Source organism: Harpia harpyja, chromosome 11 (genome assembly GCF_026419915.1).
Source record: "Harpia harpyja isolate bHarHar1 chromosome 11, bHarHar1 primary haplotype, whole genome shotgun sequence".
NCBI classification, from domain to species: Eukaryota; Metazoa; Chordata; class Aves; order Accipitriformes; family Accipitridae; genus Harpia; species Harpia harpyja.
Window position 1 is genome coordinate 8,374,309 of NC_068950.1, and position 27,901 is coordinate 8,402,209.

The 27,901-nt window shown below is 44.4% G+C and overlaps 2 protein-coding genes across 5 annotated transcripts in view; one reads left to right on the forward strand and one right to left on the reverse strand.

Moving 5' to 3' along the window:
- Positions 1-23,357, reverse strand: part of NTMT2 (N-terminal Xaa-Pro-Lys N-methyltransferase 2) — a 36,920-nt gene extending 13,563 nt beyond the window's left edge. The window contains exons 1-3 of the mRNA XM_052802001.1: positions 23,264-23,357; positions 20,556-20,633; positions 5,509-5,905 (exon numbers count right to left, since the gene is read on the reverse strand). Coding sequence (XP_052657961.1) covers positions 5,509-5,752 — 244 coding nt within the window. The 5' untranslated portion in view covers positions 5,753-5,905; positions 20,556-20,633; positions 23,264-23,357. The remainder of the gene's footprint in view (positions 1-5,508; positions 5,906-20,555; positions 20,634-23,263) is intronic.
- Positions 23,358-23,845: 488 nt separating this feature from the next.
- KIFAP3 (kinesin associated protein 3) overlaps positions 23,846-27,901 on the forward strand; it is a 75,441-nt gene continuing 71,385 nt past the window's right edge. For all 4 annotated transcript variants that reach the window (XM_052801315.1, XM_052801316.1, XM_052801317.1 and 1 more), the window contains exon 1: positions 23,846-23,975. In XM_052801315.1, the coding sequence (XP_052657275.1) occupies positions 23,944-23,975 (32 nt within the window). In that variant the 5' untranslated portion in view covers positions 23,846-23,943. The remainder of the gene's footprint in view (positions 23,976-27,901) is intronic.

Sequence of the window (27,901 nt, forward strand, 5' to 3'; positions counted from 1 at the left end):
AGTTTTACACACTCCACTGATTATATTCACATACTCAGAAGAAACCATTTAGCTGAAGAAATTAATACAAAGGGGGCAGCAGCCAATCCCCAGCACAACTTGGCCAGGGTGGCTCCCAGAGCCTGGGAAAAAGACTTCATCGGTGGCTGTGATTCTTCCAGTAAATGACCTCCATCTTCCCCCAGGGAGTGGCACCATCTTGTTTTCTCTGTGTCTCTTTTTCTCCATTTCAGATGCCAGCCTGCCTGGTGAACAGAACTGAATCCCTGCATGTCAGCTTTGCAAGATCTTCCATATAAGAGTCCAGTCATGATTTCTAGGGCTTGTTTAATGGACCTATCAAGGACCAGTGATTTATCCCATTTTGCTAGATTGAAGTGAAAGGCATTTACAGGCTGTCTGCACACTAGGACAGAGTGTTGCAGGCAGCTGGCAGCACGAACAACAAATATTCAGAGTCCTTCTACTCAAAACATAAGCTTGACCCAAGGCAACACATGGGGACGATATGCTGTTCAGGATATCAGATCTGTAGTGTGCGCGCTCAGATTTCTCACTCAGAAGCAGTATCAGGCTTGCAGAATGCCTGCAGGACTTGCATGCATACACCAGCTGACTGTGGCTCCTCCCAGCCCAGCTGGGGCCCCAGAGGCCTGCCTTACGTGCTGGCATCTGAAACCAGCTCTGGGCTTTGCATCCATAGGGTCTTCTCTCTGCATTGAAGTTTGCAAAGATCTTTTTATGCAAGTCTCCCACTTGAGGGCATGCAAGGATACAGGCTAACTTAAAGGGTGGCACTGTACCCAAAGTCTCCTCCTGCGGACCCACAGTCTCACTCATGCAGTGCTAGATCACTGTAGAGATGATTTCCACCTCTTGCTCCCTCAGTATCACTCCTCCCTCTCATGAATTTGCAACACTGCCAACTCTCCCGATGCGCAACCCAATTTTCCAGACACAGCCTATCAACCTCACCTCTGATCTGCCTCACAGCTGTGCCTGGCATGCAGGCTCCAGCAGCAGGACCAGAGGGAGAAGGAGGTTTGCCAGGTTGCAGGAATCCACCCTGAAAGAGAAGTGCAAGGAGGCACACACGTCCTTGGTGGCAGTTAGTGTTGCAGCTCTGCTCCAGCACACCTCCCCCTCATCACAGGATCTGTCTAGCCAGAGGCATCTCCCTTTCCATGACCCATGTGGGACTATCTTGTGCATCAGGAAATGAAATACTTGTGAGGTCTGTTATGGATACACAGCCTGATTTCAATGAACTTTGTAAAGTAGGGCATAGGCAGGATAGGATGATGGAGGCTGCAAGTCTCAGACATTGGGGGGGGGGGCAGCTGTCTTTCACAGACCAGGTTTTCAGTGTTAAGGCAGGTAAATTGTAAGGTTTAAGGTTAGAAATGTGTTTCTAGTAAAGTAAGAAGAAGCTTTTTTCATGGCACACTTGGTCTCTCAGCTGAATCTGCTGGAAAGTCCCCCAAGTGGAGATGGTTAAAACAAACCCACTGCAAAAGCAGGCTGAGAACTAAACTGGCTCCCTAAAGGTCACTCCAGTCATGAGACGTTAATTTTCAGTTGCTGCAAACACAGTCTGGATGCAGAGTGGTGATCTACAGCTGAATGCCAAGTCCTGGACTAAACAGAGAGTATCTACCTAACCCCTTTTGCCCTGCAAAGTCCAGAACATTACCTCTAATATTATCTTATGGATCAGTTCAAAATTTTGTTTCCCAATGTATCTGATCTAAATCTCCAGAGAAATGGACCACTTAATACGTAAGACCAGGTGCAATCCCAACCTGCAGTAGACTGTCTTACAGTTCTTGGTTGCAGAGTTTACTCAGCTAAATTTCCCTGGCAGAAGTAAATGTTGCAAGTAATTTTTTTGAAGTTTTTATTTGTGAACCTTGTTTTGTGGCTCCAACTGCTTTCTGCAAGATATTGAACTAATTCCAGTTTGGCCGAGTATTCCCTTTTAAATGTAACATCTGCTTTGTGCATCAGTTGAAATATACTTATCTGGGTGCAGGGTAGAATTCACCTCTCTACTGTCGTCCAAGAACCATTTAAAATCTGTTTTATAGAGGATGAACATCAGCCCACCCCCAAAGCAGATTTTACTTACAGGCACGTGCCTCACACACGGGAATATTTGTCTCTATGGGCTTATCATCTAAGTTTTCCACTGCAGATCTCACCCCACTGGCGCTGAGTCCCACAGCCCATGTAAACACATGCATAATTTCCAGCATCTGAGTAGCTCCACTAAAGTCCACTCAGCTTAAGGGCATTCACACACATTTAAGTACATTGTTGGATAAGGGCCTAAAGTTACTCATGTCTTTTATTTATAAATGTTACCCTGGTCTGTAAAAGTGACATGTTTCTCTTAACAGGCTGTGATACCAGATATGCTCAGCTCATAAGTAAACATGCCTAAAAGTGCTCCACCACCGAACCAAGCAATGGAGTTGGGGGAGCATGGAGTTAGCATAGCTTGAAGCAAGCTTTCTAACTTGCTGACCCTGGGAAGCACTGCAAGTTTCAATGTGAGGCTTGATTTCAGTGTTATTATTCATGTTTAGGGTTAAGCACACGCTTAACTACCCTGCTAGGTCACAGTCTTAGTGTTGCTTTAGTCGTTTAATACTGTTTACATAAAGATATCTGGATCTAGTCTTGAAGCTTGAAGTTCATTTCTGCTCAGTTCCACTCTGAACTGAACTGGAAAATGTCATTCTGCAGACATGTTCAGACCCGCCACATTCTGTCCTCTCCATCACAGAGAGCACTGGATCACAGGATAATCCAGGTTGGAAGGGACCTAAGGAGGTCCCTAGTCCAAACTTCTGCTCAAAGCAGGGACAGACATGAGGTCAGATGAGGTTCATCAGGACTTTATTCAGCTAGGTTTTGAAAGCCCCCAGTGATGGAGAATTGTATGACCTCCCTGGGCAACTTGTTCCAATGCCTGACTGTCCTCACGGAGAAAGTTTTTCCGCATAGCCAGTCTGAACTTCGTTTCCATTTATGGCCACTGTCTCTTGTCCTCCTGCCTCACACCACTGTGCAGAGCTCAGCTTAATCTTCTTCATGATGTTCTTGTAGGTACTGGCAGGCTGATATTTGGTCTCCCTGAAGCTGTCTCCTCTGGCTGAACATGCCCCAATCCCTTTGTCTCTCTTCACAGGGCATGTCAAGACTCCACATGTATCGTCTAATGACTGATGCATATAAGAGGATAATGACTTCCCTCGATCAACTAGCTATGCTTTTGTTAATACATCCCAGGATACTGTTGGCCGCCTTTGCTTCCAGGACACACTGCTGGTTCATATTCAGTTGCTGTCTACCAAAACCCTACCAAGCAGGGCTGCTCCCTGGTCAGCCACTGCCCAGGCCATGTTGTCGTTGCCAAAGGTTCTTCCTTTCCAGGTACAGGACTTGGCATTTGCCTTTGAATTTCAGTGAATTTGAATTTCACTAGGTTCCCACAGCCTCTTTCCTCCAGCCAATAGCTGCCTCTGGATGGCACTCCTGACCTAGAACTTGCAGACAAGTCCTGCCAGTTGGCTGCAATCTGCAAATGTGACGACCAAGCAGTCCTTCACCTCCTCCAGGTTATTGATAAAGACGTTGAACAGGACAGGTCCCAGGACAGACCCTTGCGCTACTCCACTGACCTCGAGATTTGACCATGACTTTCTGAGCTCCATCACCCAACCACTTTTTACGCATCTGATTGTCCACCCATCCTAGCATGCTGTGAAGTTTCTTGGATGTGTATTCACAGTGCACGAGCTACCCCACGGTACCTGTCCTTACACATACTTTTACTTCATGACAATAACCACAGAGTAACAGACATACTGCATGTTCACATGAAGGCTGGACTCACAGTACTTTTTCCATGGAGTCAGACTAATTTGCATAGGCTGGCAATAAGCTTGTAAGCTCTTTAGTAAAGTTTTAACGATACAGGTCATGAAAAGCCTGGAAGTGGGGATCTTTAGTCTGACAGGAATATTTTACAAAGCTTGTTGGCTGGGAATGGAAATTCAGATAAAATTCAGACAAGAAATAAAATATAGTTCTACAAGAGTGAAGCAATTAGGCCTCGAAACAGCTTAATGATGGACTGATGGATTCTCAGTCATTTGCAGCCCTTAAACCAAGGTATTTTTGTCTTCATAAACATATACTGTGACCCAGTCATAAGTTACAAGCACAGTGCAGGAACTTTTACATTAAATTCTAAGCTAGATGTTCATAATGGTACCTTCTACCCTTAAAATGATCTATTAGTACTTACACTAACAGTTAACACTGTAGGAAATCCTGCTCAGTTTCTCATATGTTGTGTTTATTTTCAAAACAAATGAAAGAATAACATTTTCATAGACTTCTTGAGATTCCATCGACCTATAATTGACTTTCCTTCCTTTCCATCTTTCCTTCCTTTCCATCATTCACAGCTACCTACCACTAGGGATAGGAGTATTTATCTCCCACATTTCATTTTAAATAGCTGCAGATATTGCTGCATTTGAAAAGCCACATCAAAATACTAAGATAACAGAGAATTGGTTTTTCTCTTTACAGGACTCATGAATTCTACAAACTTGAGCAGAGTTCTTACTCAGGTCTGTATAGTTTCATACAATCAGGTAAGATAATCCACTTGCCTAAATGGGTCATTCAATCAGGAAGGAGCCCTCAAGAATTCAGTGTGAAGGGTAGTTTAACAGGTTGCACAGACACATCCTTTCCATCTTAAATTCCTACAGTTCTAACATCGAGTGGAGGCTGAATAATTCTGCTTAAGAAGTGACATGCTAATGTAATACAGACTCAAGTCAAATCTAGTTTTTATTCAGGGTCAAATTTTCATAAGATATGAACATTTGTTTTCTGCATCTAAAAGAAATGTCCTGGCATCCTGTACCAGAGGCTTTCACTGAAATTTGGCTATAAACAAACATTTTGGAAGCATTTTCCTCCCAGATAACAAACAGTAGGTTAGACAGCCTGCTGCAGAGATCGGGATTACAAGCACTTGTCCAAAACAATACAAACGACAAGGCTAAGGACGCACTGAATGACAACGAAACAGGTAGCAGGCAACAGAAAGTAAGGCCTGTCAGCTCTGCTAGTTTTGCGTTTGTCCTTCCAAGTTCCAAACAGGTCAATGCACGTTTTACTTGAATGGTGACAAAAAAAGGAACCATCAGCCAGAAATCAAACTTTCTTTCACTCTTGTGGTCTTTCCCTTGCCCCCCTCTAACAATCTGTGGAGTATTTAGATAAAACAACGGGGTACTGAATTAGAGGGAGCTGAGAGAGAGAGTACCAAATGGTTTAGCTAGCACTGTAGTCTCTCTAGCCAGGCTTCTCAAAACTACTACTTGTTGTCATTAATGTGTCTGCACTCTACCATCTAACATGATGTATCTTTCTGGAGCATGGTCACACACACAGAGACGCTCCTGCCCACCAGCTACTCACCCAGGGGGAGCTTTTCCAGCAGATAAAGGTAACTCTGAAAGAAGTCGTTTCGGATCGCCTTATGCAAGATGAAGGACATACTGTGCCGACAGAGTTCTTCGTCTGTCTTGTGCCAGCGCGACTTAAAGGCCAAATGTGCTGCTTTATATGCCATGATGAAGAGGTTCTTTGCAAGGGTGGACAGCTGCTGTGGCTTGTGCTCTCTGGAGGACCTGTCCTTCTGAAGAGGCAGAGGCAGCGTCATTTAAATTGTGGCAATGTGCTGTCATTCTATATCAGGGTGTGTGTCTAGAGCAGTGCAGGGGGCAGAGGCGGGTGAGAGGGGAGTGAGAAATGCTGGCTCTTGGCACTGGCTCAGAGTAATCTCTGGAGTGTCACCCTCTGAAACGAGCAGGTGCTGGAAAGGTATAAAAAACTCAACCAGGAAATTGCTTAGCCAGGGTAAAAGTATATCTACTCCAAAAAAGAGTGGCTTTAATTCAATTACACTTTTCCTAATCTATTCAGCCTTCACTTCAAAGGAACTCAGATATTATCGAGGATCTCCCAGCTCCCTCTTTTATATTTCACAGGGTGATTTTGTTTCTCTGCCTCTCCCTTGCTATTTGTTTTTCAGTCCAGGGCACCCAAGAGCAAGGCCAGAAGACAGAACATGGACGCGCCTCTACACAAACTGTGTGTCCTAATAAACTGTGATTATAGCAAGCAAAGAGAAAGCATCAGATTCAACTTTCTCACTGTGTATGGCAGGTCAAGCCACCCTCTAGGCACTACAATCTGACCCGGTTCATTTAATCTGTTTTAATGGTACAGACTATCTCATCAGCAGAAGCTAGCTGGAAGAAATTGCTGTCTGGGAACACAGGAATGGTAAAGCCAGGGAACAGTAAGAGCTTTTTGCTTTCGCTAACAAAATGCACAGAAGAACAAAAGGAGATAAACTGCCCATTAACAAACTTGGACAAATATATTGGCTGGAAAAGAGAAGGAGGTTCAGGCCACTACAGTGGGCAAAACTCTAGAAGAGGGGGAGTAGGGTGAGAAGCTGAAGTGCTTCTGGGATGGTGAATGCTAAGCTGCTGAAGGGGGCTGTACATCGTAAGTATATCCCATCGCAGAGGAGGATCAGGCCCTCAAGGGACAAGGAAAGACAGGTACTGCTTCAAAACCTCATTTGCCCCTTGGTAGTTCAGGCACTTGGTGTGGTACAGCTTTAAGCCTCCTGAGTTGCAAAGGTACCCGGCAAGGGGATGGGGGCTTTGTACTGACTGCACTGACCTCCACACATTGTGCCCATGCGGGTTTCTGCTTTTCAAGCTGTTTATTCCAGCTGTCTGCAGTGTAAGCACACTCTAAGGCAGCAACACATGATCAGAAAGTTGGATGTTTCTAATACGAAAGGGCTGCCATATGTCCTGAGCAGTAGTGCAACTCCCAACAAATATCTATCAAGCTTCTGAGAGCACAACAAAGACGACCTAGCCTCCACCAAGGAAAATCGCTAGTAATTTGGCTACAAATGATGCTAAGCAGCTTTTAGCAATGCATCAATTAAAGCACATTTTCCAACATGACTCGCTTCCTTGGAGCAGTCAATCTCTGTATCTCTGCTTTCATATTACTTATTAAAAGTATTTAGGGGCAAAACCATCCCTGGGTATTACTGCCTTTCTTGTTTCCCCAACTACCATCCTGTAGTACTCATTCTCACCTAATGGCACTGGCACGCTGCTCCCCAAGCTGTTCCAGCCTACATGATCATGCAAACACATTGGTGAACAGATCAGTGAATAAATCTTATTCAGAAAAATATACTTATTTTTCTTTCCAGTGGGATCAGTTCCCCAATCCAGCCCACCACTGACACAGAGGAATTTGTCATGTGCTACAATATGGAGGCTGGAACAGCCACCTGAGATGGTGGTATGGAGGAGGTAGCCATACAGCCACAATACACAGTGGCCTTACCAATAACGCAGACCTCCTCCCTCCGTCCTGTCAGCAAGGTGTGCTGGAGGGGGTTCCATGACAGCCAAATGTAATCTAAGTACTGGAAGATATGTTTCTACGCTCCCACCCCTCCCTGCTCATGCATTCCTGTTGTTGGAATCTCTGCTGAGCCATTTCAGCTTGCTACATCAGCTGGCTTTTTCTGCCTGGTCAGCACCATGAGCCAGCTCAGTGCAGAGCTTACAATTGCCAGAGAAGTGCAAGAAGGGAGACAGAAATGTGCAGCTGAAGATGGGGTGGGGAGAGTGGGGTCATGGCAGTGGTTAGATCAGCTGTAGTGCCACTGCACTGAAGTCTGAGCCCTTCCTTGAACAGAGGGCGATGTTCTTCACACAGCCTTAGAAATTTCAGCCAACCCTTGAAATAGCTCAGCCTCAAATTTCTTCCTGGTTGTGTATCTATCAGAGAAACACCAGGCTCTCTCCAACTAATTTTGAAATATCTGAGCCCAGACACAATCCTGGGGTATATGTCTTAGTTTTCTCACAAATCTGGCCCTTTCTCTTTGCTTATCTATTTTTAGCCACCTGCCAGTTAGCGCGCCAGAAGCAGATGTGTCAAGACAGCATGTTAATGCTTTGGAAAGATGTTGCACGAGCTCACTTTGTCACCGACAAAAGGCACCCCTAGGAACTCAGAGCCCACCTGTTCCGCATTTGACACCATGTTTCACATTTGTCATGGCTGTAGTTTTGGCAATGCCCATTGTGTGGCAAAGTGACCCCTCTGCTTAGAGACAGCAGCAACTTCAAGCATGAAACCTAAGCTCTGACATGCCCTAGTGGAGTTAAATGCTGGGACAGCACTGTGGAGGGTGCTCGGTACCGCAGCCCCAGGGGTCCCCATGGCTTTTACACTCGTGAAGTCCCCAGGGGCCTGGGCTTTTACAATTGCTAAAAGGATGTGACTTGCAAAGGCATAAAAGGGCAGTGTTTCTCCGGCCCTCCATGCACAAGTCGGGCTTAACTCTCTCTTTGGAGCAGCACATTCGGGTTCCCTGGTGCCCACAAAGTGTCCCAGTGACTGTTAACTCCAGTGAAGCTCTCTCAATTTACATCCTTTGAGAATGTGGCCATTTACAACAGTGAATACATACACACGGGAAACAGGGCATGTTTCACAGTCACTCCCTATCATTTTAATGCCCTGCTAGTCATCTTCTCATAACATACTCCTAGCCCACCTTCCTTAGGAAAAAAGGTATGTGCAATCATGTTGTGTATGTCTCTGTCTATGACTTTTATTACCCCATCACCAAACAACATTTAAACCTATCTATCTCAAACAAATCCAAGAACTACTTCAAAGCTTGCATCAAAACAGTAGATGAGGTAGAGAGAGAGGTTTCATCCTGGTGTCACTCAGCAAAGTGAGTTTTGCTCTTCTGAGATACCATAAAACCCATAAGGAGGGACAGGCATGGGTACATCTGCACCTCTCTTTCCAACCTACCATTCTCAACCATCCAACACAAATGTGTCAGAAACAAGAGTTCACAGGATTAGTTTTTCATGCTGAATGTTGGTTATAACCCTTTTTGATAAATTAGTGGTGGGTTTGACTCAGAGTAGTCCCGCCTCATACAAAAAGAGTGAAGATCTACAGAAGGCTGCATAAACACTACTTCTATTTATTCTTTTTGCATGTGATCAAGACTAAGTCCCTGTTCCAAACAGCTCTATAATCTAAGAGTTACCATGAACACACACTCAGTCCCCAGATACTAGTGCAGCTAAGTAGGTGAATCACAACAGCATCAAGCCTTTTAAAGCACTTCCTATTGCAGTCAAACGTTAGGCAGAAGCATAGATTTGTGCCCAGAAGTCCCTGAAAAAGGCCACAGAAATAGCACTTTTTTTCAAAAAGTGGATGTTGTATTCTCTGCCTGTTTGTCAACAGCAGCATCTTAATGGCTTCTGCTAAGAACAACTCACAACTGCTTCACGCTGTCTCCTAACCTCATATTCTGAACAGGAGTAGTACTGGTCTACCCAGAAGCTGCAAACAATTCAACCACTATTATATACCCTACCATCTCCACTAACGAAGTGTGGGGCTTGAGTATGGACACAATGGCACCCATACTACTTGTAGGATCACTGCTGAAAAGCGAGTAAACCCACTTCTCAACTTTAGTTTCCTTTCCCAAATGGCCATTTGGCTCCTTCTGAAGTTGAAGCCCGCTAGCCAGCTTTTTTTGTTGGTAGTAGGGACACTGGAGAATCTGGACCTCTGAATACACTGAAGCCCTACACTAAAATAACAGCAGACACAGCCACAATGCATGACACTCATTGCCTCAAACAGCTTCTGGTCTAAAATAAGAATGTGTTTGTATTTATGTGGGTAAACAAATAGTTCCTCCATGTGTTGTCTTCTTCCTCCCCATGACATCAGGCAGTTCTAGGACATCAGGTTTATCACAGATTAAAATGAAGGATCAGCTAGAGTGGCTTCTTGTTAAAATACCTACAGCTGATCTCTGCCTGAGAGTAGCAGGTTTAAAATAAGGTATCAGATGGCTTATGATGAGTCACTGTAAGGTCCAAGGCAGATCTGTTTGTTGGAGCATCAGGGTATTTAAAGAGAAGTTGGACTTAGTTTTATATAAGTAGGTAACTACCTGTCTCTGCAGATCTGAGCTGTACACACTACTTCTGAAACACATCAGCTGAACAGAAGAGAAAAACATGTGCACTAGCTCCACATATCATACAGGTCACAAAGGGTCAATTTTGCCTTTAAATTACTGTGTTCTGCTTACAAAACACCTGGCATGCAATCTGATTTCCACACAGACAAGCCATCAGGATTGCTGCAAGATGTCTCTTTATCTTAAAAAGCCTCTATATTAATTCTTCTCCCTCACGCTCACGCCTGGCATATGCTGTCAGGAATAGATGTGTTTAAAGCAAGTGATTTTTGTTTTATCTTTGATAACAAGTTTTTAAAAGTTCCTGAAAACCACAGGATCATGTTGATAGACGAGGCACAGGCAGAGAGCACACCTGCCGTTACGAGGGCAGTGAAGAACAGCTGCAGGTTGGATGCCAGGTGGTAACCTTTACAACTGATTTTGCTGCAGCTAGAAAAGCAACTGCCTGTATTATTCTGACTGCAGCTTCAGTGGCTTATTCAGAGCAACTGTGTACACCAGTGTCTGGGTGTCAGGCTGCGAAATAGTAATATGACAATGGATGCACTAATTGTCTGACTTGAAGTCCAGAACTCTTAGCCACAATCCTCACCCACCTAAACTCCACTCATGGGTCCAATTGGACTCGGCAGTCTTCAGAAGTATCACTGTGAAAATAATTTGGGTTTGAGTTGAGTAAGGAATTGAGAAAAAATATGTGTTTTGGGTTGACGAGAAACTGAAATATTTCTCTTTTCTCACGCGAAAAAAAATTTCTGTGTCAGGCCAAACGAAATGTTTTGTTTTGTTTGCAGGGCTATTTCCCTTCTTCCACTTCTTTATTTGTAATTAAATTTAGGTAAATTTGGTTTCAGCATATCATTTACAAGTGCGAACAACAATAATGTTGCTGTCACCAGTAGACTAGTTGGTCTTGCAAAATCACTCTGTGGCAAAAGGACCTAAGGAAATGCAGAGCAAAACAGGTCCTTGGGCAAAGACCCAACCTTGGCATAGGACTTCTGATCTCTCATGAGAAACCCTTGCTTTGAACCACATTTCTAAAGCAGAGTTCACTGCCTGTAGGTCAGGATGACTCATGTCCTTCAGGGCATATCCTGCACAATTCCCGTGCGCTTTCATGGGTGCAGTCACAGCAGCAATCTGTTATCATTTATACAATTGGAATTTAGCAATCTGGAATTCCATCTAAAGCAACAAAACACAGCATGTGAGCCCTATGGGTAAATACATTATAATTCATGTAAATGAAATTGGCCAGAGCTTTATCCCTATGGAGGGAATACACAGTTCTTTCCCTCTAATCCTTCTAGCTCTGGAGCCAACACTAAACTACATTTTTAAGGGAGTGAGTGAAGCCACTCTTAGGTAGGAGTGGGAGCCTGTCTCATCATGTCTCAAGCACTTCGACAGTCACAGCGGGACCCTGATTTGGAGATCCATAAACAGTATGCTAACGTAAATAGCGATATTTGGGGAGGACTCCTGCATGCTTTGGCTATGAGGATTTTACTTGGTTCTGGTTAGGGACTCTCAGTAGTGTTGGGGCTGAAAGGAAGGAAGGGCAGGGCTCCTGATGAAACTGCAGCAGGGGCTGTTCTGTTGTTCTTGATAAGAAGCATGACAGCTGTGCCCACAACATCTGGTTTTCATTGAACCCTAGTGAGAGTTCCTTGCTGAGTCTCTTCCACCCCATATGTGGTGGTTTAATTGATGGAGCCTGAGAAGGTTTTAGGTCCAGCGTGGAATGCCGCCTTTCACTGTGATATGTGACTCCAGATACAGTAAGGGCTGGGCTGCTTAGAGTTGTATTTTAAAAGCATTTCTTCTCAATATTGAATTTTGCATATATTGCCCTCTGTTGGCTCAAAGGCATGATAAAGCTCCTATTCTAGGTGAAAGCTAACAAAAATCTCCTTCTGGCTGAGTGGCAGGGTTTGTGGGTTTTGGAAAATGCAGGATCAAGTTAGCTGTAGCGTTGTGCGTGCATGTGTGCATAGTTCATATTCCCCCATAGCTCCGCATTTAAGAATGCAGGCACAGCTCTTTAACCAAGGAGGAAGGGGGTCTGGAGACTGGCTGTCTCAGCGATTGAGAGTTTTAAGGAGTGACCGGAGGGGATAGTGGTTTGGTGAGCCAGGAAAAAGAGGATGTTGCACACTCAGGAAACAGCACAAAAAGCAATACAGAAAAGCCTGTGGGAGAACTGGGCAAGTGGGAGATAAGTTAGTCTTAATGTCTTTCAGCTCTGGCACACAACTGCCAGAAATGCTTTGGTAAAAAGTCTCTCAAGGCTTTATTTTCAATTCCATCAAAGCTCCTTCTGCACACAACACTTGCAGAAAACCATGCCTTTCCACATCCTCTCAGCCGGACCCTTCCTACCTAAGGCATGTGACTGACCTGTCTGCTCAGACCAAAAAGCATCCTGCCCAGTTATCTTGTCTCTGACAGCAAACAGCAGCAATGCCTAGGGAAGCAGTCTAAACCCATTAGCTAGGAAATGTGCTTTGGCTGGTTCTTAGCACTTACATGCTGCTCCTGCAGAGAATCAGATCAGGTATTTTCCTGACCTCTTAGAAGGCCCAGGCAGAAAGGCCCCCACCCTGGGCATACCAGGGCACACACTAGTGATGTGACATGAGAGTGGTGATGCCAGGAGGGGACAGCCTTTCTCTGGAGCGTAAACATGATGACAAAACAGAAATTCCAACCTGAGGAAGTAGAGTGTGCAATGGATAACAACAGATCTGTAGAAAGAAGTGATGTAGGCAGACCACGGGTTAGAGAGATCATTTAACCTTCTGCAATATGCCTCTCTTATTAAAGAGGCTGAGATGTAAATATCCAGGCTTTCAGATCTGGAGCTCTTTGGACCCCTCCCTGCTGTTGGCTAGGATGGCAAACACCAGATTGGCATTTCCCTGATCCGGTACAGCAGCACATTTCATAGCAGTGGTCGAGAACATCCTTTTTGTTAGGGCAGTTAAAACTAGACTGGAAAATGTGGTGTTCTGTAAGCCATAGAGCAACAGGACACTTAGTTTCTTTTAGATTTGTGTCTCACTACTTGTACCTCAAATAAGCCCCATACCTCCTCTCACTTGCCCTCTATCGTGAAAGATCCACCGTGGACAAGAAACTGCCTGTGCTGCAGCCAGTCTGGAGCTGCTCCAGGACAGCTTGGCCAGCCTATTCATCTGTGCTGTCTGGCTGGCTAGTGTGCACAGTGACTGACCCTTCCTTCACTGCTGCCAAAGAGCTGAACTCTGCTTAACTCTCCCTCAGCGCAGTCCCTATCATGGGTCTCTCTCATCTACCTGGCAGCCAGAGCACACAAACCTCTAGAAATTTAATTAACTTTCAAACTCTATGCACATCTTTCAATGGTGATTGCACTTGGCCAACATGTCATGAAGTTATTAGAGGGAGGAAGAAGAGACCTGATGAATGCATGGATAGGCAAGGCAAGATAAAACTAATTTCCTGCATAAGCCAAAGGAAAACAAGCTGAAAGGAAAAAAGAAAAGTTGACTGTAGGAAACAAATCTGACAAGTGACCTAGGAAGACCTCTTCCACCTTTAGCTCCTGAGAAGGAACAGTCTGGCAGAAGCCAGGGGTGTGTGTACACCAGGGAAATTAGAGGGGGTCAGGAGCTGTAAGCAGCATTTTCAGTGGATCAGTAAAAGTATCACGAGTATACTACCCCCTGCATTTCAATTACAGTGTATCTGTGACATTGCTGGCTTGGATAGCCTTCATCCTTAACGGAGTTGTGTGGAGTTTCACAATGCCAGGAACTATGCAGTTAAATCCTGTGCATGCCTTGGAACATTAAACTCAGTTTCTGGAAAACTAAGTGGTAAGTATCAAGGGGCAAGAAAATTAGATTAAGCCCAACTCCTGGACAGCATAAACACAGGAACATGGATTGCAGAGACTATAAACACACCTATTCTTGTGAAATACTGCTCTTACACAGAGGAGTGGCTCAGAATTTGCAAAAACCACCTTTGTTCAGAACTGAAAGTAGAAACCTAAATGATAAGGACTATAAACTATTTGCTTTGCATCAACACTTTCTATCTGGGCTCTCAGACTAGAACCATTCAAAAGCCAAATGTATGTGTGTTGTCCTTTGGAACCAAAAAATAATCAAGACATGAGAAGTTTGAGATGGTTAAATGTTTCCTCCAGAGGCTGGGGATTAGAAGTCTGGGCAAGTAGCAGAGGAGGAAAAAAAAAAGAGTAAAATAAAAGAAGAAACTCTTAAGTGACCTGACAAGGGAAACTTAAATCTTATTTTTAAGGGGTTAGGTTGTACTAAAGCTTGAAAAATTAAATCCACAGCTGTCTCCAGAGGACTATATCTCACTAAGAAAGCTTCAAGTAAGTTTATCATGTATCCAACACCTAGACATTGGACCTCAGGGACCACTAGGATAATATTTCCTCTGGATTAGCAAGAAAGCTAGCAAGTGACATTTGTATGAGACTAACTTAAGTTTAAGGGGTTTTCTTATTATAAAATGATAAATGAAGAATGAGCATACTGGGAAGGAAAGTTCTTACAGTTTGTAAATCTAACACATCCCCACTATTTCTTTAAAAATGCACTGTTATCTCCTAAATTAGTTTTATTTGGTGACATTGGTAATTTGATGTTTTTACGTCTATCATCCTCCCAGTGAGGATCAACGTGTTCTTTATGAGCAATATTTTTAATCTCATAATCCCCTTTATGAGGAATGCTTTTAATTTCAGGGACCATGAGCACTGGCATCGAGACAATATATATGAAAAAAATTCAAGAACAAAACTGTAGGAAACACAGGATGGATCTGGCACAATTACAGTGCTTTACTTCTTCTGGGATTCTTCACTACTAGCCAATAAAGCCCAGGATATGTTGGAATGCTACTAATTAACTCACCTCGCTGTGCCTTGCCATGACAACTGATATGCCCCTGGGTTCCAGGGAAATCTTATGAATCATATGAGATGCAATAGTTAGCTGGAGCTGGGTGAACTAAGGACAACTTTAATATGTTAACTTTGAAATCTGAAATCCAACAGCAAATTGAGTTTTGTACAGAAGGCACAAAATAAAACTCACACCTACACAAACACCAATGTTGGAGTTTTGTGGGATGAACCACTTTTTATTTATGTATTCTGCACTTTCTGTGTCTGTCTAAAATACACTGGTGTGAAGAACAGACCACAGGTCCCCACAGCAAAATGCCTACAGTCGGTGGATGGGCTACAGTAATCTAGCATCATGGTCGTCTGCCCACAAAGCACATCAGTGACAACTGTGTTTTCCAGTTCTATGAGAAATCCTGAGTTACACACCTCTGTGCTACTTTGTGCCCATACAGATGCATATGTAGGAGGTGTAATGAAGAAAAGGCATACATAGCAAAATTAAATGGGGAAAGTGAAATGAGGGGAATTACCTAAACAGCTTACAGATGGTAACTAAATTAGTTGAAAGCTGAAGGATTGTTTTTTCAACACACAGCTGAACAGCATTGTAAAACTTCCATTATTGTAACCCAGAAGCTCATGAGAAATAGTAATTACCAGAGCTGAACTCCTGGGCTGTCGTATTTTCTTACCCATGGGCCGGCCAGACCAGCTCCTGATCCTTCCTTCCCCCAGTGCTTCCCAGGCTGCTGGAAAGTCCAGCTGGGAGGATGAAGAAATATTCTTCACCCCATGTTCCCTTCCACCTCTCAGGTCTCCTGTTGCCCCCCATACACCTTGTTTTGAACACCATCACCTTCCTTTTCTGACACAGTCCCTTCCAGGCACCCCATAGACTCTCCTGCCGTTCCTTCACTATGTTTCACAACCAGCAATCCCTCTGGCTGTTTCTGTGCTGAGTTGGCTAGGACAACACCTGGAATGCACACTGCTGCACAGCTCAGGCTGCCTGCAAGTCACATCCACTCGTCAGAGACATTTTGGAAAGCTCCTCAGGGAAAGATATCTTGCCTGATGTCATTCCACCCAGAACTGATGGCCTAGGTGGAGTATGAGGTGGGGTCTAGGCAGCAAGCAGGTGCAGCCTTAAGGCTCTCCTAACTGTGAGGTGTCCTGGTTTCAGCTGGGATAGAGTTAACTGTCTTCCTAGTAGCTGGTACAGTGCTATGTTTTGAGTTCAGAGCGAAGAATGTTGATAACACTGATGTTTTCAGTTGTTGCTCAGTAGTGTTTAGACTAATGTCAAGGATTTTTCAGCTTCTCATGCCCAGCCAGTGAGAAAGCTGGAGGGGCACAAGAAGTTGGCACAGGACACAGCCAGGGCACCTGACCCAAACTGGCCAACGGTGTATTCCATACCGTGTGACGTCCCATCCAGTACAGAAACAGGGAAGTGGGGGGCAGGGATTCGCCACTCGGGGGACTGGCTGGGTGTCGGTCGGCGGGTGGTGAGCAATTGCACTGCGTATCATTTGTACATTCCAATCCTTTCATTATTGCTGTTGTCATTTTATTAGTGTTATCATTATCATTATTAGTTTCTTCTTTTCTGTTCTATTAAACCGTTCTTATCTCAACCCACGGGTTTTGCTTCTTCTCCCGATTTTCTCCCCCATCCCACTGGGTGGGGGGGAGTGAGTGAGCGGCTGCGTGGTGTTTAGTTGCTGGCTGGGGTTAAACCACGACAGAGGGAAAGGCAGCCACAGCCCCCATGATGAACCTTCATTCTCTGCGTCCTGCTTGTCATCTGCTCCCAGCTGACTGTCACATAAGTTACATTTTTTTCTTACAACTGTCTCTGTTGTATACATTCTTCCAGTTTCCACCCCAGCCATGTTGCCACATATAGTTCTGGGAAGACCAAGTAGGGTGAAGGGGCAAGTGCACTAAACCAAACAGAAGTACAGCACCTGCTTGGGTTCCTGATGAGTCTAAAACTGACTCAACATCCGCCCTATCCAGTGGACTACTTCCTCTATTATTATCAACCACAATGTAAACAAAACAAATTAGCAGAAGAACAGAACCTGTGAAAGAATTTACTGCATGCTCATCACCCATTCTCTTTCTTAGATTTAAAACCAGGAGGGACTTCCATGACCATTTAGTTGGCCCTTCAGTATAACACACACCAAAGACCCCCATCCATTGATCCCTGCATCAAGACCAGCCTTATCACTACCAAGAGGAAGGACTACTTCATCACCATAAACGATATGAAGTCATCCTTCTTACCTATTCAGCACTGGAAAGACTTCAGCTGAAGCACTGTACCCAGGTTTGGGCATGGGTCTTCAAGAAAAACATGGGCTGAGAAGCTTTGATACAAAAAAAGAGTGGTTTTTTTGCAATAACAGCAATTCAGTCCTGGAACAGATTTCCCAGGAAGACTATAATGCACATCACTGAAGACTGTATTAGTGATAGGAATAATATGGGTACAAATTACTTGGCTTGTGGCAGGGGGATAGACCGAAAGAGGTTGCTTCAGCACAATTTGCTGTGAACCTATGAGTCTGTGTAAGCTGGAGTGCTTGTTTCACAAAGGCATCTACTCCTGACATAAAGACTGGTAATAATGGGGAAGCATCCAGTCATAAATCCTAAGGTAAGTTATTCCACTGGTTAAGTGTTATCCCACTAAAATTTTATGCTTGATTTTAGGTCTGAATTCATCTAGCTTAAATGCCTCTCCTTGTGCTTCCACTCTGCTACGCTTCTCATGTGCTTTGGTTAAAATTAAGTGGAAACAAATACTGCTGTCTGCAAAACAAGCAGGACTTGCCCTGATAGGAAGAACAAGGCTAGTGTTGCCCAGGGTAGTTCAAAAACTTAATGAAAAAGATTTTGGCTGTAAGGTGTTGTGCAAAATCTTCACTTTTTCTAAGGAAATAGCCATTGTCTGAGATATCTGATGTCTTGAATCTGTTTGAAATTAGTAACTTGCTTTAAGTCAAATGTCACCTGAGCAACACCACTTCAGCCAAGGTACTCATTCCTTACTCTCCCTTTGATTTTTTTGACAAAAACTGACAAAAATGGCAACTATTTTTGAGCAAAGTAGAAAGAATTTGATGATCACATGCAGAATCCTTTTCTTTTGGAGGGGAGGGATGAGGAAGAGGGGGAATTCCTGATTTATGATCAAATATAGACTTGTTCAAGTGTAAAGGAGACCCCTTCTTGAAAACACTTAAGCTGGTGCTTAACTTTATTACTGTGGCAAAATTAAGCATGTGCTTGAGTGGTTGCAGAGTCAGAACCATAAAATGTCATAGCCTTTATAGCTATGAGTCTGCTTTCTGCCTGCTGCATCTAATAAACATTAAGAGGTGAAATTCTGTCCCCATCGGGGTCAATGGTAAAACCCTCATTGAGTTCAGCAGAACGAGGATTTTGCACAAGAAATCTCCATCACTGTCACTGGGGCCCACAAGGTGATATTGGCAGAGAGAGGCCATCTGCTCACTCTTGTATGGACACTTTTATATTTAATCTTTCTATGTTTTCCTTAGTCCAATTAAAATTAACCCAAACTGAAAGCACATCATGGGCTCTTTGGATAGGGATACTGCATTTCAGGTTGTTTATCAGAAAATAAGCAGAAATGAATACACACATTCTAGTGCACCATGCATACTGAACATACACAAAGAGAACATACTGATGTGTAGATGTGGCACTTAGGGACATGGTTTAGTGGTGGACTTAGCAGTGTTATGTTTACAGTTGGACTCGATGATCTTAAAGGTCTTTTCCAACCTAAATGATTCTGTAATTCTATGAAAATATACCACATGCTGTTCTGTGTTCCTCACAGCAAAGTTCCCTCTTAAAGGGTTGATCCCTTAAGGAAAAAAAAAGGTAATATACCACCATTATGGTACATTTTATATCTTCCAACACTTCTTAGATCAGCCTTACTTAGAACATGAGTAAACTGGTATTTTTTCCATAAGTAGCAACCCTCAAGTCTCAAGTCAGGCACTGAAAGTCTACATAGATGGTTGCTTTGCCACATCACCAGCTGCAGCTGAGCTTGGGTACTGTATTCCTGCCTTGCAGGCTTGCGCAAGTCTGCACACACAGAGTTTACAACACTCCAGCTGTTGAGGAGCACTGAGGCACAAGATGGCAGAGGTCAGTTTACCACCAGCTGGATATACTCACTCAGCCAAGTGAACATGCATACACAGCCATCAAACAAGATCACTTTCATGGAAGTAAGCAATTCTGATTTGAATAAGCCAAGGGAGAAAACAGTATACCCTTTGCTCTATAATGTCTAGTTAAAGCTCTGTTTCTCTATAAAGAGGTCTGCTTCTTTTCACATCTTTACATTTTTCTTTCTACATCTGAAACAATGAAAACCTACAGCTAATTTTCTTCACTGGTTTAAATGAGCCACAAATTGATGCATTTACTTAGGTCACTGTTGAATTAGATATACTATGAAATACAAATCAAGCTCTCCATAGACTCCTGTTTTCATTTTGTGAAGTCTCGTGTTCAAGGATAACAAGAGCACCCAGTATTTACCAGCACGATCATGTGTCATACTGAAAACACCCTTCTCTTGCACAGATGTCCCTGTCACTGCTGATCAAAAAGGCATTCAAGAATCACCTTGATCTGTGTCCCAACGTTAATTTCATCCAGAAGAGTTAAGCCAGACTTTCCCTTTGCATATCAGATTTTGCTTTGCCTCATCTCACTTCTTCCTTCCAATATAAACTTTTAAGACCAGGGTTTATTACCTCCATAGTTCAATCACTTACTATGTGACAGCACATCAGAACAACATCATCTCCATCCCCCACGGAGCAGCATAGTCTGATCACTTAAAATGTTTCTCCGAAAGTCATCCTTTCAGATTGCTGTACTTCATTTTAGCTAATAAAAGGCCTTAAGGAGTTTTATACATAGTTCATTTTTACAAGGTCTAGGAAAATATCCCGTATTCACTATTTTTCTCTTGAAATCCACCCACATTCTTTCTATGTGAGAGCAAGATGCAATCTTGGATAAAGAGATTACAAATCTCAGAGTTGCTTTGGTTTCTTAATTCCGCAAGACAGAAATTAATCTATTACATTTTAACAATTCCATTTGCTATAGAAAAGCAATGTTGGTTATTTTGTTTGAATTTTTTTTCACAATGATGTAAAAAAATCTGTGTAGGATTCAGCAAAACTTTGAAGAAATCAGACCCCCAAGGCATTTTCAACACGCAGTCTCATGATTATATACCAAAGGCCCAAATAAAGGTCATTGAAGACAACAGAAACATCTTCTTTGCCTTCAAAATCAGGCTTAGCATCAGTACTTTTCAGTCATAATGAATTTGTTTTATACTAAGAGAACAAATAGGAAGAAATAAAACTAAGTTACCATAAGACAGTATGGTGGGTGTTGCTCTGATGTCACAGACTGTATTCTGTCTATCCGGTTAGGAACATCTGGCCACACCTTAAGAAAAAAAAAGAAAAAGAATCTCAATTTTTTGCATAAAAGTGTTCTTCCTCAATGACATTAAAAAGGGTTTTCACTTTTTTAATGCAAAGAACAAAAATGTTAATTTCTTCATCTACACTTACTCCACAAAAATGTCTTCCATTTCTTGTACACTTATTCTACCATATATTCAACTTGAGAACACTCCAGTTCTGCCTTTCTTGTTGTTTACCTACCTGCTTCACTCCTCTCTCATCTAACTTCTCTTCATGCAACTTCCTCCACCTTTCTTTTCCTATTTTGCTCTTCTCTGCAACTCCCATGCTCTTTTCCACTCTTCTTTATATTCCCTCACTAAAAAAAAAATCTTTTCTTCTGACTCTAGAACAGTATTTCTTAGAACTACTCGAAGAAAAAAAAACAAAACCCCAAACCACCCAAACAAAACAAAAAAGGAGAAACCCAGAAATACTGCACATTCCAGCTTCTCTTTGCAACTCGATCACCCTTTTGCCACAAATAGCACTCCTCCTTTCTCCTTGTGTATGCTTCTAATATGCAGGTGAGGGGAAACTCCAGGGTCCTGTGGTAATGCCATAAACCTCATCACACTATAACAAACGGGATATAAAAAATTGTGCAAAGAAACATCAACAGCTCAGGGAAAGGCTGTAGAACCAGACCTCGGGGAGCATTTGTTTTACAATTTAATTTTAAAAGAATCTACCGTGCAATGCAAGGTTTTCAGTGTTTGCACCATGTGGTTTCCTAAACCCAGCATCAACTGTCACTGACAGACAAAATTATCTGATCTTGGCACTGCTTGTGGCTCAATTGCTACAAAGCTGAGGTATTTTCATTTGGACTCTGTCAGGTTGAGACAGGCTTTGCTGTCCTTTCAGGCCCTGACAAACAGCCAATTTTACCCCAGCCACCGTGGCACACTTAACTGCAATAAATGATCCTTTTCTCATATTTTTCAGGTCTCACATTCTTTTGTATCATTCTCATCTTGTAATCTTTGACCTACTTTTTCACAGGTGTGTGTAACTATTCTCCATTTGTAGGCATATGTGACCAGATTAAAAAAAGAAATTCTCAGTGAAATAGATGGTGATTGTCAGGTACTTAGTACTCAGAAAATATCAGACTATTTATTTATATGACTTCAGAGTTTAACATTTGGCTCATGCTTATCTGAAGATCTGCTGAAATCACTAAAGAACTGTTGCTCTGATCAGGTAGTCATATATACGTTTTTCTTCAGGGCAGTTACTAATATAAAATATTACTGCGATAAATAGAATAAGGATAATAACAAAAGTGTTATGTTCTAGCAATGCTTTGTAAATTCATTTCTCTAAGGTAGCACTTTATATTTCACAGGGTACTTTCTTTTTCCATTTTCTGTTAAAACAAAGGCAGGGCACAGTATGGATACCACAAAATATTTTTTGCTGCTTTGTTACAGATTATGAAAATATAAAAATTTTTAGTTGTTCAATAGGATCAGTAAACATTAAGTATTTATTCTTAATATTTTGCCACAATAAAAACAGAACCTTAGGTACCTGACTATTATTTATTTCTGTATTACCCCTATGACTCTGGGTAGACAGCCATTTCAGTTGTACGCAATGGGGCTGTAGTCCAGCAAAGAGCACTCCAGAAAACAACACATGCATGGATCTGCCCCGCATCTTACATGCAACTGCTGTTAGTTGCTACAAAGTGGTATTGTCCTTTTATTCTGAAACCCAAACAACAATCCACACTCTTCAAATAAGTCTTGAAATAAATAATCTCTGCAAATCCCAGACAACAGTTTTATTGAATCTTACAAATACAAGCAGAAATTAAAATCCTATTTTGAGAAAGTACAGAGAGAGTTCAAAAAGCCAACAAGACACCGCTGCCTCTAGTTCTATGTGTTAGCCATTTACTTTCTAACCAGAAGAACAGCAGGACCCTTAGGCAGCTGGGGATGGGCCTGGTTTACCTGTATCCTGGATATTAGAACAAATAGCTCAGCGGAATCTCCATTCGGGACTGGATGCTGCTCTGATACAAACTTTAGTTAAACTACAGCCCCTTAAGATGGTTTCTGATACCTCTTGGATAAGATGTTGTTTCACTGTTCTTTAGAGTGGCTGGGATACAAGGTAAAGTGGCAGAGGATTCAGTTGCTGCCTGTACAATATAACATATCCCAACACAATTTTGGATTTCCAGCCACCTGGCTGAGGCTGGAGCTACAGCATTATTGCCCCCACGTCTCCTGCACATCAGCGGGTGAGCAACAATGCTGCTGACCCAAGAGAAAGATTGTATTTCAAAACACCTTACAGACCAAGGCTGCCTTAAGGCTGGGCTCAGCTAAGAGGTGGTGCTGGGGAAAAGTGACAGCTCAGATGGCCATAATGGGCCATGACAACATGACAACAGCCCCTCTTCAATCCTCCCCTAAACACTGCAACCAGGAATATAAAACCCCTTTATTCCCGCTACATGCAGCTGCCTGAAGTACCACGTATGAAACAGGTGGATGTCTCTGTAAGGGCAGGACTGTTTCTTGACTCCCGCAGGGCTCAAGGACCTAGGGCCATGCCCCACACCTGGACCCTGGCTTTCCTCAGCACCATTACCTTTGTTGGAGGACCAGCCTCGTCCGGCCTGCCCCGCGCAGGGCCGGCAGCCCTTCATGTCCCACCGGCCCTCCTGTGAAGGTGGGGGCAAACCCTGAGGCAGCAGGGGGGGTTGGCAGCAGCCCCGCGGGGGTGCCGAGGCTTGTGGGGCAGCTCCAGCCCTCCGGGAGGTCAGCTACACCCCCACGTCTGCGAGGGCCCTAGGCCCGGGGAGCTTACCTAGCACGGTGGGCAGAGGCCATTGCCCGGCCACTGGACCCAGAGGGGGCCCCGGCACAGCATGGCACGACGCCTCTATGGGTGCCAGCAGCGTTTGTGCCCCGGCCTCCGAGTAAGGCGGGGACGGGGCGGGGAGGCAGCGCCGGGCGGGAAGGCCGCCTCACGCCTGGAGCCGGGACCGGCGGGACGGCGCCTCCCGCCACGCCTGCAGGGGGCGCCGTACCCGCCCCGCCCCGCCCCGCCCCGCCCTGCCCTGGCCTGCCCTGCCCTGCCGCGCGCGGCCGGCACCCGGCGCAGGCGGGCGGCGGGGAGAGGCCGCGCTCTGCGCATGCGCGCTCGCCGCCGGCGGCTGGGGCGGCGGCGCGTGCGCGCTGAGAGCCCGCGGGGCGGGGCTGGCGCTCACCCTGGTAACAGCACCGCTGCGGGGCCGCGCCCTGCCGAGGCCTCCACCCCCCCCCACCATGCAGGGCGAGGACGCCCGGTACCTCAAGAGGTAACCGGGGAGGCTGGCCAGGGTGTGGGGGGGAGACGACTGTTGTGGGGCCAAGGCGCGGCAGGTTGGGGGGTGGATGGAAGGGGGCCGTGGGGCTGAGGCGGGGCAGGTTGTGGTGGGGGCTGGGCGTGGGGCTGTGGGACTGAGGCGCGGCAGGTTGTCGTGAGGGGTGGCGTGGCGTGTGCGAGGTTGTGGGGTGGGAGACAGGTGTTGCAGGCTGGGGGGGGGTGGATGGGAGGTTATGGTTTGGGGGAGTACAAGGGAGCAGGGGCTGTGGGGCTGAGGCGTTTTAGTCTGCAGTGGGGGCTGAGTGGGAAGTTGTGGGGTAGGGGGGCAAGAAGGGTTTGTGGGGAGGTGATGGGGTGTGGGGCTGAGGTGTTGCAGGTTGTAGTCGGGGCTGGCTTGGGGATGGATGGGAGGTTATGAGTGGGGAGGTGAGAATGGAGAGTGTTTTGAGAGGGGAGGTCATGAGGTGGGTGGAGGGATTGAGATTGAGGAGTGGCTGGTTTGGAAAATGGTTAGAGGTCGTGGTGTTGGGGAGGAAGATGGGTGGGAGGCTTTGGGGTGAGTGGTTTGGGAATCGGGGATAGATTTGAGGCAGGCTAGGGGGTGGCTGTCTAGTCTGGTGGGCAGGAAACTTGGACAGGGACTAGGAGGCTGGGTTAGGGATGAGTGAAGGTTATAAAGTGGGTTTAGGGTAGGCTGAGAGATGGGATGGGTGGCATGCTGGTGGTAACTAGTTGGGGGGAGGTGGTAGTTTGGAGGGATGCACTGTTTTGGGGGTGGCTGTGGTGGCATTTTATGGTGTACATTTGGGATGAGTCACTGAGGTGGCAGCAAGTTGAGAGGAGAATAGGTGCTATTAGGAAATGGGGAGGGGAGGGGGTCATGTGGGTATTAGGGGTTGGGATGGGGCAGGTGATTGCTTTGCGGAACAGGCAGGCTGGGGACCAGAGAGGGGATGTTAGGCAGTAAGGGCAGGTTCAGGGTGCAGCTGGGAGAGATGAACCGGTGTGGAGGAGATGTTAGAGCATGGAATGGCAGATTGTGGGGGACAGGTAATGAGGCAGGATGAATGAAATGGTTTGGGAGTTGGGATGGACCGGAGAGGTAACCATGGTGTATAAAGTTGGTGATCTGGGTTTGATGTTAAAGATGTGATGAATGAATGGTGCCTTTATCTGTCTATTCAGCAGTGAGACCAGTCAGCCTAAAGAATGGGGCCTGAGTAGGCAACTATTGGATCTCCATCAGTTGTTTCAGAGCAAAAGTGCTAGCAATCCCACAAGATGTCAGGGCATCTAGGCCTCTGTTGAGATGTGATGTGTGAACAGTGTCACTTTCTCCTACCATGCGGGTGATTTTATCCATCACGTCTAGAATTCTGTGGAGTTCCTGGTCTTTTTTGGGGGGTTGGTTTTTTTACTTTCCAGTTATTAGCATTTGCAGAACTTGCTGTTTAGGCCGTCTGGGGTTTGCCTTTCTTTTTTTTTTCCCCCCCCTCCTCGTATGCCACATATTAAGACCCACAATTAGAAACAGTGGGGGGAAAAAAACCCTCTTGATAATCTTTGAACATTAGTTCTGTCATATAAATGCAATGACAGGTAAAAATCAAATTAAATTTGTAATTAAACTAATTAAACTGTAATTAAATAAATAGCTGTAACTTTAGACCAGTGCCTATTTTTAGCCTTGCATGTTCTGTTTGTGCCATTTTATGTGATTTTGGAGGAATATTCTTTCTTTCGTAGTCATCCCTGCAACAAGCGTAGTTTTCTCTCTTTTTAGGGAGCACAAACCAAAGAACATCCGCTGTGCCGTTTAACGTGACCAGGCTTGTGTGCAAGTCTGGTATTGCTCTGATCCCCGTTTCCCTTTGTCGTTCTCCATGAGCAGTCCCCCTCCTGTCAAGTGTGACTTGCGAGGATTTGTTGTTGGATTTTCAGCCTTATCCATGTGTGCAATTTATGCCACTTGTAATTAGGATAGTTTGGTTTTGCTTTTTCCTCCTGAAGGAATTAGTTAATAAAGGATATTCACACACCAGCTTTGGTTATGTGAGCTCAGCTAGCACAGCTTTTCTCTGTAGAAAAGGCCTTCCTCTTTTAAACCTTTAATAGAGCAGGATTCTTGTTGACAAAGCAGGCAGTGAAATGAAAGGACGGGCTGGTGTGTGAGAGAGCTCCCCAGTGCATTGCTGCTTCTACTAGTTATAAGAATGTCTGTATTTTTAGATGTTTTTTGAAGTGACTTACGAACTCAAGATGGATAGAAAATCAGTAGATGTTTGTTGATGTGAGGGGGGATTTTTTCTCTAAATAAAGTTGGTGGTTTGGTTGTTTTTTTTTTTGGGTGATGCTGGCAATCTGAATGCAGTGTTTTCCAAATGGAAAACAACTTTAGAGGTTGGGTAGTGCATTTTAGCGTAGGTGTAGGTCTTCAAGCAGTTCACAAGGTAAGATTTTTCAGAGAGGGAACATGAATGTGAATTGATTTGTGACTCCATTAGCTAGGAAATAGCTCAAGTAGTGAGTGTGATTATCTATGTGAGAGGGCAGAAGATCTCTGCAGCTGTAAGTTCTTCAGCTTACCCATCTGTCCCTCTTAAGGAAAAAATTAAACATGGGAAATGCTAAGACTGTTTAAGCAGTCTTAGGCTGAGGTTCTGCTGGTTGCTAAGCTCATCAGTGGTTTACTGCTGCCAAAAGGAGGAGGTCTCACTCCTTCCTCTTTATCCCTGCTCTGAGACAGGAAGTGTTAGTCCCTTTCTATAGAGCACTTTAATTCAGTAACACATTGAAAAACTCCCTCTGCCCAAAACATGAAGAGTTTTCTGTTGGATTGCTGGAAGTGGCTGTGAAAGAGTTTGATGAGCCCTCACGCTGAACCAAGGTGACTGCCAGGAGCAGTGAAAACATGGCAAGATCTAATCCTTTTGGCAGTGATGAGCTGTTAGTTCAGCTTAGTTCTTGTAAAACTATACCAAATTCCTTCAGGCCCCCTTGTTCTCTACCCATCTTTTTCTTTATATCTGTAAATATTACCAGGCTGTCACTTAACAGAAGTTTGACTGTCAGGAGCAGTGTTTGTGGTTGGGATCTTCTGGTAGGTCTAAACATGGGGGAATATAGTTGGGGGCTAGGAGTGAGACCTAGTTTCTTTTGAAATAAATTTGCTGTAACCTTTCTGCCCTGCAAGGTTGGACCTTGTGAGAACAGACTGTAAAGACGCATTCAAAGTACTGTTAAAAAAAAAAAACACAAGCCTCTTCAAAAAATCTTAAGTGATAAATGGAGTTCTGCTACAATCTCATCAAGGAAGGTGTTGCTCTTTAGCAGTGAGCTATATTTGTTTGCCTGGTAGTTTTATGTCCTTGTAAGGCTGGTAGTTGAACTAGACTCTTCATTTCCCATAGCAGACCTTTCTGTGGTTTGTGGGTTTTTTTGGGCAGCTGTATCTCAAGAAAAAGGTATTTTTTGCAGTTGTATTCTGCAGAAGGGAAAGCAGCCACCATAGTAGCCGGGTAGATGGAGGCACACATTTCAAATGTTTTCTGAAGAGAGTGTTTACACTGAAGGCTGCATCTAGATTTGCTAATGTTTCCAGCTCTGTGAGGCTGAAGTAGTTTCCCCTGGTCTAATTGACCTAGCTGCTATCTCATTTATGCTGATACAGCTACTGGTGAAGCCACCTGTAAACCTGTTTATTGCCACAATCTGTCTTAAAAAAACCAACACCTAAACAAACCCCCAAAACAAACAAACAACCCACCCACACACCAAAAACCAAACCCACATTAGGGAGTTGTTTTTAATCTGCAGTGTTTTAGCAGCCTGGTTTATGGCATGACTGTACCTACTCTACTGGCAGTACCAAGGGGAAAAGGGTCAAGTGTCAGCTTTACCACCAGAGACAGAAATGTG